Source organism: Gymnoscopelus microlampas, assembly GCF_963454915.1.
Source record: "Gymnoscopelus microlampas genome assembly, chromosome: 5".
Classification (NCBI taxonomy): domain Eukaryota; kingdom Metazoa; phylum Chordata; class Actinopteri; order Myctophiformes; family Myctophidae; genus Gymnoscopelus; species Gymnoscopelus microlampas.
The window spans coordinates 45,272,845-45,291,554 of record NC_139942.1 but is presented as its reverse complement, the minus strand read 5'-3'; the positions used below and the strand labels follow the sequence as shown (position 1 = coordinate 45,291,554).

The 18,710-nt window shown below is 42.3% G+C and overlaps 1 protein-coding gene across 2 annotated transcripts in view; it reads right to left on the bottom strand.

The window, feature by feature from the left end:
- The window catches only part of LOC311046100 (guanine nucleotide exchange factor VAV3-like), an 84,274-nt gene extending 66,516 nt beyond the window's left edge, over positions 1-17,758 (bottom strand). Inside the window, exons 1-2 of one of the 2 annotated variants that reach the window (XM_084058225.1) lie at positions 17,312-17,758; positions 10,080-10,196 (exon numbers count right to left, since the gene is read on the bottom strand). In XM_084058225.1, coding sequence (XP_083914351.1) covers positions 10,080-10,196; positions 17,312-17,515 — 321 coding nt within the window. In that variant the 5' untranslated portion in view covers positions 17,516-17,758. The remainder of the gene's footprint in view (positions 1-10,079; positions 10,197-17,311) is intronic. The other variant, XM_084058224.1, reaches the window with a different exon arrangement.
- Between the last annotated feature and the right edge of the window lie 952 nt (positions 17,759-18,710).

The window sequence follows — 18,710 nt, the reverse complement described above, 5'->3', positions numbered from 1 at the left end:
GTGCGGGACGAAATGACGCGCTGTGAGCTTGTATATCTGCTATTTTTGAATAGCCAAAGTATAAAATGGATAAAGTCGTTAAAATGATTGTGAAGCTTTATTAACTAATTATGCTGGGGACCCACTGGAACCATCCCAAGGACCTCTGGGGGTCCCTGGACCCCACTTTGAGAACCAATGGTTTATAGTATACTAAGGAATGTATTCATATGATCTGACACTATGAAGTGGCTTCTTAAAAAAATAAATGTGACGAATGCGGGTCCAAAAAACAAGACTTCAAGGGTTTTGATAGTTTGTTCTTTCTTTCTTTCATTTTTCTCTTTCTTTCTTTCTTTCTTTTTAGCTTTTTTGCAACACAGAGAGAAACATACACTCATTCATATGATAGACAGATCAGATACACACATACACGTACACGTACACGTACACGTACACGTACACGTACACGTACACGTACACGTACACATACAGTACACAGAAAATCACTCAAATGTACACATACGTGTACATCCACGCAAACTCACACCCTTATATCCTGAACATACACAGAAAATGACTCAAATGTATGCGCAGCCACACTCAAACTTTCTCTCTCACGCACGCTCTCACGCACGCAAACACATACACACGGACACACACACACACACACACCCATGTGCATTTGTGCACAAATGTAGGAATAATGTCATGCGCGCTGTGCGAGGGAGATGAGATGAGGCAGAAAGCTCTCGGTAGAGAACACTGCTTCCTCACAGCTCAGAGACACAGAAAGAGAGAATCGGAGACACACCCGAGATGAGAGAGAAAAGGTGTGATCTCTGTAGGAAGTGGTCATGCTATCCCACTGCTCTTCACTGTTCAAGCACTGTGTGTGTGTGTGTGTGTGTGTGTGTGTGTGTGTGTGTGTGTGTGTGTGTGTGTGTGTGTGTGTGTGTGTGTGTGTGTGTGTGTGTGTGTGTGTGTGTGTGTGTGTGCGCGTGTGCGTGTGCGTGTGTGTGTGTCAGAAGGAGAGAACATGCCTCTGTATGTCAAGTCAAGTCAAGTCAAATGTATATAGAACATTTAAAAACAACAGCAATTGACCCAAGCCAATTAAAGTGCTTTCCAAAACAAGAGCAAAAAATAGACCTTGGGCTTAGTCTATTCACAAAGTAAAATAAAGGCATATAAGTTTCAAGAAATGAGGACAGAAATAGAGAAAGAAAGAAACAGGAAGACAAGTCAGATATAGCCTACAGATATGTTCATATGAGCAGTGTCACATAAGGTGCTTGGGGTGGGGGAAATATATAGCAGCAGATATAATAACAGATATACATACAGTATGTATACTACACAGACGCTACACAAATACACTACAAATATGTACTGTCTGCACGTCGTAGACGTTGCACAGACGTTCAGTATACTCATACTTATATATACTACAATATAACACATGTATGCCACACATACATATACTACACATTAGTTCTTCTGCATGTCTTTATTTGTCTAAAGGCCCCAACGGCTAAAACTAGACAGATGCCTCGAGGCGCCTGCAGATATTGGCATAAACTGGGAGAAATATACTGACTCCACTTAGAGAAGTAGAACAGCTCTAATGAGTCCTGAGGGGTCCCTCATCACAGACAAGCACACTGACATGTTTCACTTTCACTGTCTTACAATACACATGCTGGATACTGCAGAGCAGAAACGGGGGGGAAAGGGATGTTTGTATTAATGTAACATGCTGTTCTACAGTACATCCAAGATGCTCATGTTTTTCACTTCTGGACTGGGGTATAATACCATGCATTGTTGCAATTCACCCATAGACACACCAATTTACAGTAAGCCCCTGCTTAGACCAAAGGTTGACCCCCCCCCCCCCCCCCCCCCCCCCAAAATAATCATATTTGAACTGGGGACCCCCCAACCTGTCAGGTTAAAAAAAATAGCCGAACTACAAGCTCACAACGCCTCGCACTGCGAGGCGTTGTGAGCTTGCAGATCGGCTATTTTCACAATGGTTGCCTCTTTCTCACATAATATTTGACAATTTGGCCAAAATATGTCTTAAAAGTCCTTAAATTGTAACTTTAGAAATGTGCAGATACCCTGTATACACTTATACTGTATGTTGGTTTGTTTACTGTTGAGTGAGAAAACAATGTTGCACATTAAGGTAATCATCTAGGGACCCCCCAAAATAATTTGGTGACCCCCCTGGGGATCCCGACTCTCCAGTTTGGGAGCTACTGGCTTAGACAAGTGATTCTAAAACTTTTTCAAGGACACCCCCCCTAGTTTGGTACTGTATGCATTTTAGGTCACGGACCCCCATGACTCTGAGAGTGTACACAGGTCCATTTGGTTCCAGTTGTACACTCTCTGAGTTACAGGCCCATAAGGGTCCATTTGGTTTCGAACTATCAACTTAGCAACTCCACTCCACTTAGCTATGGAGCCCCTGAAACCTCTTCAAGGACCACTGGGGGTCCCCAGACCCCACTTTGAGAACCACTGCCTTAGAGACCTCATACGGTTTATGCTATGTTATATATTCTGCCAATAATTGTGGTTGACTGAAATGCATATATTTACATATTTGTTTATCGATTTGCATATCTGAATAACTTGAACAATATTTACAACAGCATCAGCAATGGTTTCTCCAGCTTCTTGTTGATGACAACATAAGTGAATGTTATATGAATATGGAAATCAAGAACTAAAATAAATATCTAAACAATAGGCCTGCAAATCCAAAGCTCGAAAACGTATTTTCGAGCTTTGGATTTGCAGGCCTAGTTTAGATATTTAGTGCAAGACATGACAGCGTCTCTATTTTCACTCTCACTCTCTTAGTTTCCTGTGCGTGTGTGTGTGTGTGTGTGTGTGTGTGTGTGTGTGTGTGTGTGTGTGTGTGTGTGTGTGTGTGTGTGTGTGTGTGTGTGTGTGTGTGTGTGTGTGTGTGTGTGTGTGTGTGTGTGTGTGTGTGTGTGTGTGTGTTCTGTGGCTTCGCTTCAAGCCAGGTGTGCTTGTTACTTTAAATAGACCTGCTCGCTGTAAACTGATACTATTGCACTGCAAAGACATCTGTATCTTTAACCTTTTACAGAGTCATATATAATTAAGGTGGTACTGTTAGCTCAGCACTGAAATGACCTCCCTGCATTAGTGTTTTTATTCTGCATGTGTTTATGAAAAAAAAGTGGATTTTAAGACTAAATGACTTGTTGGGATAAAGATTTTGCATTTCCTTTTCAAAATATGTCATGTTCTGAACTGTACGTGGCTGCTTGCATGGCTATAGGGCCCATGCAACAGGTAAGAGTGACTTGTATGTCAAAAGATCTTTTCATTCATTTGCAGAATAGTTATTCTGCTAATTACTGTTTTTACTTTATTTATTTGACAGGGACAGAGAGGGCATTAACCACCACATTTATTTTATAAGTTGTCGTACGATGCCGTTGCACGGCGATCTACAAGCTTACAACGCATCACATCGCAACGCTTTGTGAGCTGGTAGATCGGTTATTTGAGCTATTTATTTTGAATTATTTGTATTTTTTATTTTTTTTAGCTTAACCCATTAAAACGTTTTTGCCGTCTGCGTCCCTGCTCTAGGCTCTGTGGGTTGCCTCCGGGCCTGGCTCCTCCCTCGTCTGGCCAAAAGTAGGGGGTTTTCTGTGCGTTGCATCGTCGTTGCTGCTGGGCACAAACATCTCACTCTGCCTTGATGGATTAATCCCTCCCTGCAGGTTTCACTGCAGCCTGTAGCTTTTGGTTCTTCCTCACGGAAGTAGTGGTTTGGACTGCCAACCCTCTCCACCCCGGGTCGCCGTCTCTCCGGCCATCCTCTGTCTCTCCAGATGTCACCGCTACTCTTCGTGGGTTGTCACCCAGTCTATTCATGGTTGTCACTGGTACTCCCACTCCCAGAGTTTTCAGTTAATAAAACATCAACTGATGCACAAACTTAGACACATCATCAGTATTGTTACCTCGAGTCACTGGGTGTTTCGGGTCTTACAACAGACACCCTCCTCCTTTAGATCTTAGCGTTGGCTATTCAAAAATAGCAGAACATTTTTTTTAAATCTCGAAAGTGTGGGAACTGCCAATTTAGAAGACATTTGTAGAAGCGGCCTTAGGTCTTAACGGGTTAAGAATTTTGAAGAAATTTTAATATTTCTGCCAGTAATTACATGCCAAAAATAGTGAAGCCAGGTTGAACGTGTTAATGAACCATCCATATAAAGAATATAAGACGTAAATATCCTGGGTTTGGTCAGAACCTGGAGGCTCACAAGCTGAGCTGAAGGAAGCTGGAGGCTCAAAGACCACCTCAAAGCGTTGTGTGGTCTGAGGAGGAAATGCCCTGCATGCAGCATCATCACACACAGGAAGGAAGGAAGGCGCTCGGTGGTGTAGTGGCAAAGTGCCAGCCCACGGTAACCGGAACAGTGGGCACCAGATATTTCTGGGCACCATTTTCTTTAACAGTTAATTTTGTATTTTAAATTGTATATGTATGTTTATTTTATAAATGAGGGGGGCCAAATACATATGATTTAGTTTTTATTACATTTAAGGTCCAATATTTCTACAATTGCTACAAATTGCAGCAAAACCTGTGATATCCAGTCATTTTGGATATAAACAAGAATTTGATGGGTACATTTAGGTCTGATAATGCTGTACTGTGCACGTTCAAATCATATATACATTATATCCAACCATTTTTCAAAGCATACATTTGTGGTGACCAGAAATACCTGGTGCCCACTGGACGTGTAAATTGGGGAGAAAAAGGGGGTAAAACAAAAGCACCCTAAAAATGTATTTAAAAATGTTTTATAACATTTTGTCAAAAACTGGAGGCCTCCAAGCTGAGCTGAAGGAAGCTGGACGCTCAAAGACCACCTCAAAGATGTGTGTGGTCTGAGTATAACAAACGCCGTACATGCAGTGTCACACACAGGAAGGAAAGACGTTGAGATCATCATATCATGAATAGTATACCAGCAGTTTGGTTTATGTTTAGGTTTAGGTACCCACTGGACCTGTATCCTAATTAAATGAAATCAAATCCATATTTGAGTTCTGTAGAACAGAGTTCGCAATTATTTTACATTGACTCGCTTGACACAATGTTTGTTTATTTATGTATGTATGCATTTATTTATTTGTCCGTTCAGGGAATATAATTTATACTGAGAAATAACCCTTGTTCTTCCCTCTTTCTCTCATTGCATCTCTCTCCAGGGCCCTATGCAGTGTTCATGCCTAGGGCCCCTCTATGCAGTGGACAGGCCTGGGGTAAGGCCTATGGCTACCCAGCAGAGGAATGGAATTTGTTACTCCAGTGAATTATGCAGTGCCAGTGACTAATGCTCAGTCTATGGGTGAGACCTACTGTAGCACGTCAGAGTTTGAGTGGCATGGGAAGTTTATTCCGGTACGTACGGGAAGAGATTTCCAACCCCATCCATCCCCCAAACACTGAGATTTTTATCTTAATTATCAAGAAGCGGTCTAATGACGTCATGGCTCATCGGTCTCATCATTCTGCCCAAATATGTCATCGGTCATATTTGGGCAGAATTTCAGAATTTCAGAATTTCACACCCCCCCTAGTTTGGTACTGTATGCATTTTAGGTCACGGACCCCCATGACTCTGAGAGTGTACACAGGTCCATTTGGTTCCAGTTGTACACTCTCTGAGTTACAGGCCCATAAGGGTCCATTTGGTTTCGAACTATCAACTTAGCAACTCCACTCCACTTAGCTATGGAGCCCCTGAAACCTCTTCAAGGACCACTGGGGGTCCCCAGACCCCACTTTGAGAACCACTGCCTTAGAGACCTCATACGGTTTATGCTATGTTATATATTCTGCCAATAATTGTGGTTGACTGAAATGCATATATTTACATATTTGTTTATCGATTTGCATATCTGAATAACTTGAACAATATTTACAACAGCATCAGCAATGGTTTCTCCAGCTTCTTGTTGATGACAACATAAGTGAATGTTATATGAATATGGAAATCAAGAACTAAAATAAATATCTAAACAATAGGCCTGCAAATCCAAAGCTCGAAAACGTATTTTCGAGCTTTGGATTTGCAGGCCTAGTTTAGATATTTAGTGCAAGACATGACAGCGTCTCTATTTTCACTCTCACTCTCTTAGTTTCCTGTGCGTGTGTGTGTGTGTGTGTGTGTGTGTGTGTGTGTGTGTGTGTGTGTGTGTGTGTGTGTGTGTGTGTGTGTGTGTGTGTGTGTGTGTGTGTGTGTGTGTGTGTGTGTGTGTGTGTGTGTGTGTGTGTGTGTGTGTTCTGTGGCTTCGCTTCAAGCCAGGTGTGCTTGTTACTTTAAATAGACCTGCTCGCTGTAAACTGATACTATTGCACTGCAAAGACATCTGTATCTTTAACCTTTTACAGAGTCATATATAATTAAGGTGGTACTGTTAGCTCAGCACTGAAATGACCTCCCTGCATTAGTGTTTTTATTCTGCATGTGTTTATGAAAAAAAAGTGGATTTTAAGACTAAATGACTTGTTGGGATAAAGATTTTGCATTTCCTTTTCAAAATATGTCATGTTCTGAACTGTACGTGGCTGCTTGCATGGCTATAGGGCCCATGCAACAGGTAAGAGTGACTTGTATGTCAAAAGATCTTTTCATTCATTTGCAGAATAGTTATTCTGCTAATTACTGTTTTTACTTTATTTATTTGACAGGGACAGAGAGGGCATTAACCACCACATTTATTTTATAAGTTGTCGTACGATGCCGTTGCACGGCGATCTACAAGCTTACAACGCATCACATCGCAACGCTTTGTGAGCTGGTAGATCGGTTATTTGAGCTATTTATTTTGAATTATTTGTATTTTTTATTTTTTTTAGCTTAACCCATTAAAACGTTTTTGCCGTCTGCGTCCCTGCTCTAGGCTCTGTGGGTTGCCTCCGGGCCTGGCTCCTCCCTCGTCTGGCCAAAGGTAGGGGGTTTTCTGTGCGTTGCATCGTCGTTGCTGCTGGGCACAAACATCTCACTCTGCCTTGATGGATTAATCCCTCCCTGCAGGTTTCACTGCAGCCTGTAGCTTTTGGTTCTTCCTCACGGAAGTAGTGGTTTGGACTGCCAACCCTCTCCACCCCGGGTCGCCGTCTCTCCGGCCATCCTCTGTCTCTCCAGATGTCACCGCTACTCTTCGTGGGTTGTCACCCAGTCTATTCATGGTTGTCACTGGTACTCCCACTCCCAGAGTTTTCAGTTAATAAAACATCAACTGATGCACAAACTTAGACACATCATCAGTATTGTTACCTCGAGTCACTGGGTGTTTCGGGTCTTACAACAGACACCCTCCTCCTTTAGATCTTAGCGTTGGCTATTCAAAAATAGCAGAACATTTTTTTTAAATCTCGAAAGTGTGGGAACTGCCAATTTAGAAGACATTTGTAGAAGCGGCCTTAGGTCTTAACGGGTTAAGAATTTTGAAGAAATTTTAATATTTCTGCCAGTAATTACATGCCAAAAATAGTGAAGCCAGGTTGAACGTGTTAATGAACCATCCATATAAAGAATATAAGACGTAAATATCCTGGGTTTGGTCAGAACCTGGAGGCTCACAAGCTGAGCTGAAGGAAGCTGGAGGCTCAAAGACCACCTCAAAGCGTTGTGTGGTCTGAGGAGGAAATGCCCTGCATGCAGCATCATCACACACAGGAAGGAAGGAAGGCGCTCGGTGGTGTAGTGGCAAAGTGCCAGCCCACGGTAACCGGAACAGTGGGCACCAGATATTTCTGGGCACCATTTTCTTTAACAGTTAATTTTGTATTTTAAATTGTATATGTATGTTTATTTTATAAATGAGGGGGGCCAAATACATATGATTTAGTTTTTATTACATTTAAGGTCCAATATTTCTACAATTGCTACAAATTGCAGCAAAACCTGTGATATCCAGTCATTTTGGATATAAACAAGAATTTGATGGGTACATTTAGGTCTGATAATGCTGTACTGTGCACGTTCAAATCATATATACATTATATCCAACCATTTTTCAAAGCATACATTTGTGGTGACCAGAAATACCTGGTGCCCACTGGACGTGTAAATTGGGGAGAAAAAGGGGGTAAAACAAAAGCACCCTAAAAATGTATTTAAAAATGTTTTATAACATTTTGTCAAAAACTGGAGGCCTCCAAGCTGAGCTGAAGGAAGCTGGACGCTCAAAGACCACCTCAAAGATGTGTGTGGTCTGAGTATAACAAACGCCGTACATGCAGTGTCACACACAGGAAGGAAAGACGTTGAGATCATCATATCATGAATAGTATACCAGCAGTTTGGTTTATGTTTAGGTTTAGGTACCCACTGGACCTGTATCCTAATTAAATGAAATCAAATCCATATTTGAGTTCTGTAGAACAGAGTTCGCAATTATTTTACATTGACTCGCTTGACACAATGTTTGTTTATTTATGTATGTATGCATTTATTTATTTGTCCGTTCAGGGAATATAATTTATACTGAGAAATAACCCTTGTTCTTCCCTCTTTCTCTCATTGCATCTCTCTCCAGGGCCCTATGCAGTGTTCATGCCTAGGGCCCCTCTATGCAGTGGACAGGCCTGGGGTAAGGCCTATGGCTACCCAGCAGAGGAATGGAATTTGTTACTCCAGTGAATTATGCAGTGCCAGTGACTAATGCTCAGTCTATGGGTGAGACCTACTGTAGCACGTCAGAGTTTGAGTGGCATGGGAAGTTTATTCCGGTACGTACGGGAAGAGATTTCCAACCCCATCCATCCCCCAAACACTGAGATTTTTATCTTAATTATCAAGAAGCGGTCTAATGACGTCATGGCTCATCGGTCTCATCATTCTGCCCAAATATGTCATCGGTCATATTTGGGCAGAATTTCAGCCCAATCCAAGAAGTAAAGGTTGTGGTCCAGTCCATTGCCTTCCAGTATAAGTACACAATATGTGAAAATAAAATAAAAAGGTCATTGGCCTATTGGCAGTGTGCTCAAGTAATATGGCACTGGACAGTCCAGCAATTTGCAAGATTAGCCCCAGAATCACAGACAGATTTTTTTCACAAATTAATAATTAACAAATAGCGAATACAAGCTCACACGGCTCCCCATGGAGTTGGGACAACTGATGTGGGCCGAGTGTGGTCTGTAGGGCTAGACACTGAGCCAGACTGTTTTGCTATGTGGGAAGTGGCTAAAAGAAGTAAAGGTTGTGGTTCTCACAGATAATTTAAGTTTTCAGCACAGATTTCAGGTTTTCATTGACTGCTAATGGAACATTAGGCCTACAACAAATTCATAGAGATAATGTTGAAAATAGTGTCAGCGCCAAGCAAAATACACTACAAACATTAGATGCCTTTAAACACGCTTGCTTGAAGACAAGTACGTATACGTATGCACACACAAACAAAAGGCACATATACATATTACCACTTAAAGTAAACACACACACACACACACACACACACACACACACACACACACACACACACACACACACACACACACACACACACACACACACACACACACACACACACACACACACACACACACACACACACACACACACACACTTTAAACTTGGCCAGTCTCTCTTAAAGCACATGGGACATACAGTACATATGTATTCTATTATTTATGCTGCATGTATGCCTCACAGACAGTGATCTGAATCTCTAGTATGTATAGACAGAGGACAAATATATATTATATATTATAATAGAGTCAAGTTTATTGAACTGAATTGCCCTAAGCTCATGTAATAAAACGGATACCAATGATTTATGTCAAACTGTCTCAAGATCAATGGATTTACATAGCAGAGAAGATATCATTGCTGTCGGGTGGGAAACCTCACATGTCCAAAACTGTTACTATTCAATTCAAAAATTGCAGATCTATAAGCTCAAAACACACCGCGATGCAGTTTGTAGATCGGCTATTTTTGCTACTTTTGTGTGCCCAACATAGAATTATTTTGTTGACGTTGATCAAAGAAACATGCTGATGTTACCTTTCCAAAGTCCCGAACATCAAACAGGTCAAAGGCCTCAAATAAGTCGATTTTCTTCATCCCAAACCCCTCACAGCACGACGTCAGGAATGTACGGATATTCTTCAAGCACAGGAACTGTATTAAAAACAACAACATGCACTTTTAAAATTTCCACAAAAAAAGAACAACAAAAAAACTGTGAAACATTAACATTTCACAGGCTCTAGAATCAGTTCTCTTCACGTGCCAGGTTTTTCCATTTAACATTTTGTGAAGTAGGAGTAATGAAATCAGACTCTTCTCTTTCACTATGACAGAGGACTTCAGACATCTGATCAACTTATACGGGATATTGTTGGCACTGTGCCATGGTTGTGATGCCACATGTTTTGCACAACGACGTGCCAGCCAACACGCTCACTATGTCTGTCACACTGTTCCTTTCTCTTTCACTCTGTCTGGGTGGGACCACTCGTTCATTCACCCAGACACACATGCACGCACACACATGCACGCACGCACGCACGCACGCACGCACGCACGAACGCACGCACGCACGCACGCACGCACACACACACACACACAAACACACACACAGTAAAAGAACAGAATACACAGTCAGACTACCGTATTTACTAAATAAAATAAATTTAAAAAACACATTAAATGCTTATGTAGCCTTGTAAAGCAAACAAATCAAATCAAGACAAAAGTGCAAGTGAGAAAATGAAACAAATTTACATATGCATGTTATGTAGATTGATGGCTTGAGGAATAATAGATGTCTTGTTTGTGTTTGTTTCGAGAGCTCTCTTCCCCCTGGACAGGTCGCAGCTGTGACAGAATTTGGACTGAAAGATATGGGTATTGCCCTGTAGAATGTTATCTAGTTCAGGGGTTCTCAAACTTTTCGGGCCGCGACCCCCCAAAATAAACATATTTGGGGACCTCCCACCCTGACAAGCACTTGAGATTGTAGGAGTTGAGGCATTACATTTAGTTTGACTCGGTTCCGCAGGTAAATAGCAGATCTACAAGCTCGAGTCGTTGTGAGCTTGTAGATTTTTTTTTAGGTTATTTTCTGTCTTATACTGTAGGTGATATTTGACAATTTGGCCAATGTTTGACCATTTTTATAGTATAGTTAGTTGATTAATTTTGATGCAGTAACGGTCTCTTTTTATTTTTTTAAAGCTATAAAATATTTCTTTTTTTTATCCCTCGATTTTGTAACCCTTTTTTTCACCCGGCGCCAATTTACCAAGTGATCCTGGGCGCTACACTCCCCCCACCAGCCTAGGGAGGCCAGGGCCGAGCTCATGCCTCCTTCAATGCATGAGAGCCAACTGACCTTCTTGTCACCTGACAGGGGGGAGTTTCCCTGGTTGGACGTAGCGCGTGGAAGGAACACGTTATTCCAACCAGTTCCCTTCCCCTCCATCAGGCGCCCTGGCTGACCAGGGGGAGGCAGTATAGTGACCAGGATTACTACATGTTTTTGTGAGGGTATTAACTACCCTAGGAGACACGGGGAGAACATGCAAACTCCACACAGGCCCTTTCGCCAACCCCACCTTGGGTATGGGCGCTGATGACGCGGAGGAGAAGAAGACACGCGAGAAGACATTTCTTAATTGTCAATTTAGAAATGTGCAGATACCCTGTACTATGCAAGGGATAATTGATGGCGTGCCAGTCATTGTTGAGGCCAAAAGGATGTTTAATCATCCTGAAGGGGTTTATTTCTAAACAATGACGGCGCACCGTCAATTATTCCGCTTATTACACGGTTGCTTAATATATGAATTAATAAATTGACCTAAAAGTAACAACAAAATGAAGTATTTCCTTGCTTTCGGTAAAGAAAGTATTCCATACATTTATGCCAGGTGCGGCCGTCCGTCCATCCAGCGCAACACGGTCGCCTCGGAAAACAACAGGAAGTGTTGACATTTTTGGTTACTGCATTGTCTATTTCTCTCTTCAAATGTGTTGAAAAACATTCTTGAGAGCAATGTTTAGCTGTAAATGACATTGTGTGTTTGTTTTCATGGCTGCCATGTTGGATACATACAGCATAAATTCAAGCAGCGCAGCAGGTGCTCTGAGTCTTTGATTAGACAGAGGTCTGTTGTTGAGCTCATCGTCATTATCCAGAAATAACACACCGCTGAATTCAGTGATTGACCAATCAGAATCAATCAGAATCAGAATCAGTTTTATTGTCACTTCCACAATATACACACTAGGCATACAGGGGAGCAAAATACCGTTCTCCACAACTCATGGTGCTTCACATTTAAAAACAATAGACACGCATTCAACCAAGCCGTGTGATAAACCCTATACTGATAAATTCATATACTGTATGTTGGTTTGTTTACTGTTGAGTGAGAAAACAATGTTGCACATTAAGCAAATCTGCGTGCGTGCGTGCGTGTTGGCATACTGCAAGCCGATATACACTTACAAACTTCCCCTGTCCTATATTTTGAAGTGAAACCATAAAGTTTTACTCTACAGTGGAGCCACAGCAAACTGCACTACTTTCACTATGTGTATGTGAGTGGCATGGCCCTGTATGATAACATACTGATGACATCAGTCTTGCCCAAATATGGATATGGATAATCTAAGTTTTATGGATAATATGGATAATCTAATCTCATAAGAATTTACAAAATATGAAAAATATTCACACAATCGATTTACAACATATGAAAGCACGCACGCACGCACGCACGCACGCACGCACGCATGCACGCACGCACGCACGCACGCACGCGCACACACACACACACACACACACACACACACACACACACAGAAGAACAACACAGACCCTTTTCTAGAAGATGGCTTGCCTCCTTGGAACAACATGGTTAAAAAGAACACAAAAATGGCGGTGCAGAACAAATTGGTTGACAAACCGTCTTCCCCAGACGACATTCATTGGCACAGATAGCAGTTGTGACCTTGTCACATCACTTCCGCACACACACACACACACACACACACACACACACACACACACACACACACACACACACACACACACACACACACACACACACACACACACACACACACACACACACACACACACACACAATCAAGCCAACGCTTTGAAAGATGACAAACTCGGGACTTAATATTTTTGATAATGTGTGGTAAATACGGGCTACAACAAGATTGTGTTTTTCGCGGAGGATGTGAGCACAGATAGGCTGCTCTTTATCAGAGCCCCTCATCGAGGAGACGCCTGTGATTGCTCAATCGCTCTCCCGCCCCGGGGACCTCTGTGTCTGTGGAGGAAGTGGATGAACGTGGTCTAGGTGGTAGTAATGCACTGGGTTCTCAACGTGGGGTCCAGGGACCCCCGGGAAGGTCCTTGGTTGAGGGGGTTCCAGGGGGGGTTCCCCAGCAAAATGACTGATAGTTATAGGAACCAAATGGACACTTAACGGGTCTGTAACTCTGAAAGTGAACAAATGGAACCAAATGGACCCTTACGGGTGCATTTGGTTCCGTTTGCCCACTCAAGATATTAAAATCGTATCAAATGGAAGTCCGTGGCTTAACGCCATTTCAAACTGGGGGAGGTCCTTGAAATAAAAAAGGTTGAGAATCACTGAGTCTGGTTAGTCGTACTACGGTACTAATCACAAACTCAACCACAGATTCATATGTCGTACATTTTCATAAAAGGGATATAGTAACCACTTGAACCCGAATGCCCCCCCTATTCTGGGGGGAACATTCGCCAGAAATGTGAGCTTGTAGATCGATTATTTATGGTGAAGAGATTTTGACGTATAAGGAAACAAGAGCAGACCAAGGACAGAGTACACTCAGTCATTAAGTCAGTGTTTTAGTGGAAACGTGTTTGAGTGAAACTCATATTTCACTTATACACTGCATATACGGATTCATTTATTGTATATTGAAACTGAAAGAGCGAGTCTCTCTATTTTAGTTATGGAACGATATCACGGATCCTGCCACAGGATTCTTGAGAAGTAAATATTTAAATTAGGATTCATGACATGTCAGACGTCATAGGCTACTGTAAATCAATTTTTCATGGTCTCTTTATGGGTCCCAGATGGCAAAGCTAAAGACAAAGTCAAGCCAAGCCATCTGTCTCTCTATCCTTCTGTCTGTCGTTTTAATTCATCCTATACACAGTCAAATCCAGAGAGTTCATTTATCTCTTAAATGAACCGTAAGAATCATTAAATTATACATATAGGACATTAAATACTCACGTTCATAATCCAGCATACTTTTGTGTTACTGTCCAATCTCGTCTTTATTTTAGCCATAATTCAATGCACTTCATATTACATTAAATATTTGACTATTCCAACCATATGTTTTAATATCATGACTATATTTCTCAAGTACAATTGTGACATGTATTCAATTTAATTTAACTTTAAATCTTTCCCTGCCAGGGTCCCGTGGATAGGGGGTCCATGGGACCTAATGGAAGTCAGTTTGTAGGTCTAATGCTCAGGGGTTTGAAAACCCCTGTGTATAAATAGCAGTTCTGAGGGCTATTCAATCACAGCACGCTGCACCACACTGCGTCCATTACCTCCATGCCTGCATTGTCATTCTGCAGATCTCAGGTCAGAGGGACACAATGAAGAGGCCATTTAAAATCTGGGGCCCCTTGATGCACATGGCTCTCTCAACCATGCACACATATGCCCTATAGCTGCCGGCAACGACAGTCCATTGTTCAGCAACTTACACTGCATGGCCTTGGTGTTCATTCTATAACAGCTGCATGCCGGACACTAATGTAGCCTACTGACACAGCACATATGAGATATAATATAGAGCAGTGGTTTTCAACCTTTTTCGTGTCAAGGACCCCCAAATTGACACATATTAGCCCACGGACCCCCATTTGAAAATATATGCCAGGGACTCAACCATTTAGGTTTATTGGGGGTCCCAATCTACACTGTATCACCATCATCAGTGTTCATTTAACTCTGAGAGTGTACAAATGGAACCAAATGGACCCGTTAGGGTCCATTTGGTTCCATTTGTACACTCTCAGAGTTACAGACATATAAGGGTCAATTTGGTTGCTAACTATTCATTTGGCTGGGGACCCCCATGAACCCCGTCAAGGACCACTGGTGGTCCCCGGACCACTGGTTGAAAACCCCTGATATAGAGGGTACCACTTTAAACCTGGAGAGCCTATTTCGAGCATGTCATTATAGGTAAAACATTGCCCAAAATTGTAAAACATAAATATATACAAATTTAGAGAAAATGGCCGATCTACAAGTTCACAAAGTGTCGCACTGCGAGCTTGTAGATCTGCTACTTTCACTATTTGTTGTACGACGAAGTATATGGGGCTAGCCATGTGAGATAGAGTGGAGGTTTATCCAACACAAGTGTTACAATTAAAGAAGCGAACTGGAATGCTTTATTTCTTTTTGTTAACAGGCCAAATTGAGTTATTTTGATTCTATATGGTCCCATTTTATATTTGTAAGCATCTGAGTTCCTTTAAAAATATTAAGGAAACTGTCTTACTCAGATAGAATCTCTGTTCTCATGTCAGTTCTTTTGCAATAGGTTTGGTAGATAAAGCTTCTCACAAACCGTCTTTTCTCACATACGTTTCACGTAGCTATAGGATGTTTCCTGATGCAGGATATACTGTGACTGAGTGTTTTCATCATGTGAAAAAGTACCTGGCACCAGCAGTACAGCAGTGAGAAGGACTGTCTAACATATCTGCTGTGTGTGTATTAGAAAAGTTTGCTGTCATACATCCGAACCGGCTCTTCTCATAACAAAAACATGAAATCTCAGAAATGGCTGCACAGACGTGAAATAGTGCAAACACAGCCCTACACGTGTGGCTGCACGGCTGCAAACTCAGAGCTAAGCAAACTGCAACTCTCTGTACAAACACATTAGTGTGTCTGTGTGTAACTAAGGGGTGGATCAAAGTCAGGATTTTATCAGGCCTCTCCAGTGGCGATTGGAGGGATTCTGGGTAGAACGTGGTTTTGGTCCAGGATTGGGACCATTCCCCAGGGCATCCATCCATCCAATACAAAGGAAGTTTATGAATACCCTTGTTTAGACTACACTCATCGCTGGATGAGTCACAGTTGTTTCATTAAACATATAAATTAGGCCTATAGATGTTTCAATCTAGTTTTGTGTCATATACAATAACTTTATTGCACTTGTTTCGGTAGCTTTTTTTTTTTGTGTGTGTGTATTTCCTGAGAAGCATTTGGGGTTTGCCTGCATGTGAATAAAGTCTGCAATACAAATGCCTTACAACGTTCAGAATGGCACTTATCATTTTGACACAGTTCCAGAGCAAGGCCATGACCTTGTGTGAACTGGATAGCAGTGGCACAAAACAACTCATCTAAATCTAAAACATCCTGTTCACTGAAAATCCTTTTTTTTATAATCATGTCATATCAGGGAACTACTTATGAGCACTTTCACACTCAACTAAAACTGAAATTGATGTTTGAGTATTCATTCAATGTACAAATAGTTAGACAGAAACGTCATTCATACAACATAGGCTCATGGACTCAGGCACTTTTAATTAATACCACAAGGAACAGTTAAGACAGTTGAGTGGATAAGCATCATAAACTCTGTGTGTGTGTGTGTGTGTGTGTGTGTGTGTGTGTGTGTGTGTGTGTGTGTGTGTGTGTGTGTGTGTGTGTGTGTGTGTGTGTGTGTGTGTGTGTGTGTGTATGTGTAGAGCAGTGATTCTCAACGTGTGGGTCATGATTTTAGGGGGGTCCTCAGATGACAGTGAAGTGACAATTTAAGGACTTTTAAGACCTTTATAATACCTCAAAAAATAAAAATGACCATTACTGCATCAAAACTATTAAACAAACTATATGATAAATACTGGTCAAACATTGGGCAAATTGTCAAATAATATCAGAGGAAAACATTGTGAAAGTAGCCAATACGGCAATACAAGCTCAAAGCAAGGGTTGTGAGCTTGTATATCTGCTATTTTCACTATAATTATCTGCAGAACCGAGTCAAACTAAATTGAATGCCTCAACTCCTACAATTCCAAGTGCTTATCAGGGTGGGGGGGTCCTCGGTTCAAATAGGATTATTTTGGGGGGTCCCGGCCTGAAAAGGTTGAGATTGAGAACCACTGGTATAGGCTTGTAGCAAAGAAAAGACCAAAGTGTTGTACCAAAGAAAAGAGTTTATACCTGTGACATCTGCGGCCTGAGGTTGATCTCCTTCAGGTTGACGGTGCGAGGTGTGAGGTTGTTGAGGAGCTGGCAGAGCAGCACCCCGTCCCTCAGGGTCTGGGCCAGGTCGAACACCTGCGCCCTCTCCCCCGTGACGCGGTGGTTGGCCGGCAGCACGTTGCAGCTGATCAGCCACAGCGCACACTGCCTCCAGTACTCCATGTGTAAGACAGTGAGAGCGGGAAATCAAATAGCAGTAAAGAAAACACCTAGTTCTGTCTCTACTTCAGTTCAAACCTGTGAGTCACATCGCGAACTGTCCGCACAGAAGGACAGAAGGACTAAAGTTGCCGTTCTTCTAACCGCGTCGGGTGGGCTCACGCTCTCTAGTAAGAGCTACCAGTGAGCGCAGCGCTCCGTGCGTCAGTGGGCTGGCTGCTGCCTGCTGCTGTGTGAGTGCTGTCACCCCTCTCACCCCTTAACTTCCTCAGTCTCCACCTCTACGTTTCTCTGTCAAAATACACGGAAATTAGAGACGTCCCATGTTGATTTAGGAAGTTTTTAGTTTAGATTGGCTAGCCTGCATTTACTTGGCTTGTATTTAAATACAGACCCTTTGTTGTCTCCGCCAGGCCGAAAGGCATGGCCGATGTTTTGCAGGCTGTGTGTTTGTGAAGGCACATTCACACTATAGGCCGAGGAAGAAATTACACTTGAAAAATGTATAACCAGTTATATTTCTATGAGAACTTAGTTATAGCCCAATCATAACCAGTAAAGGTTTTCCCACAAAGGCTTGGCTCTCAGCTGACATTCCAAGTGGATTTAACAACTTAGAAAGAAAAAAAAACATTAGAGCTGTGTCTGTGTGTGTGTGTGTGTGTGTGTGTGTGTGTGTGTGTGTGTGTGTGTGTGTGTGTGTGTGTGTGTGCTGGGGAAAAATCCCCATGCTTTCAGTAGCTAGAATCACATAGCCTAATAATGAATAGACAGGACAGACAGACAGACAGACAGACAGACAGGCAGGCAGGCAGGCAGGCAGGCAGGCAGGCAGGCAGGCAGGCAGGCAGGCAGGCAGGCAGGCAGGCAGGCAGACAGACAGGCGGGCAGGCAGGCAGGCAGGCAGGCAGGCAGACAGACAGACAACTGACAGACAGACAGACAGACAGACAGACAGACAGACATCTCTTCCTGGTAGAGATTTTATAGAGCGCCCTTCCAGATGACATAAACACAGGAAGGAAGCTAATTTAAGCTGGTTTAGTTGAGGAGATATCTGGTCATATTTATGGCCTACTGCAGAGCCAGATGTTTCCTCATGCAGGGTCCTGAACTTGAACCTATATTAAGAGTCAGTAAGCTAAACACCCCATCCGTTACTAGGTCATTCATTGGCATCACCTGTGAATTGTTGAAT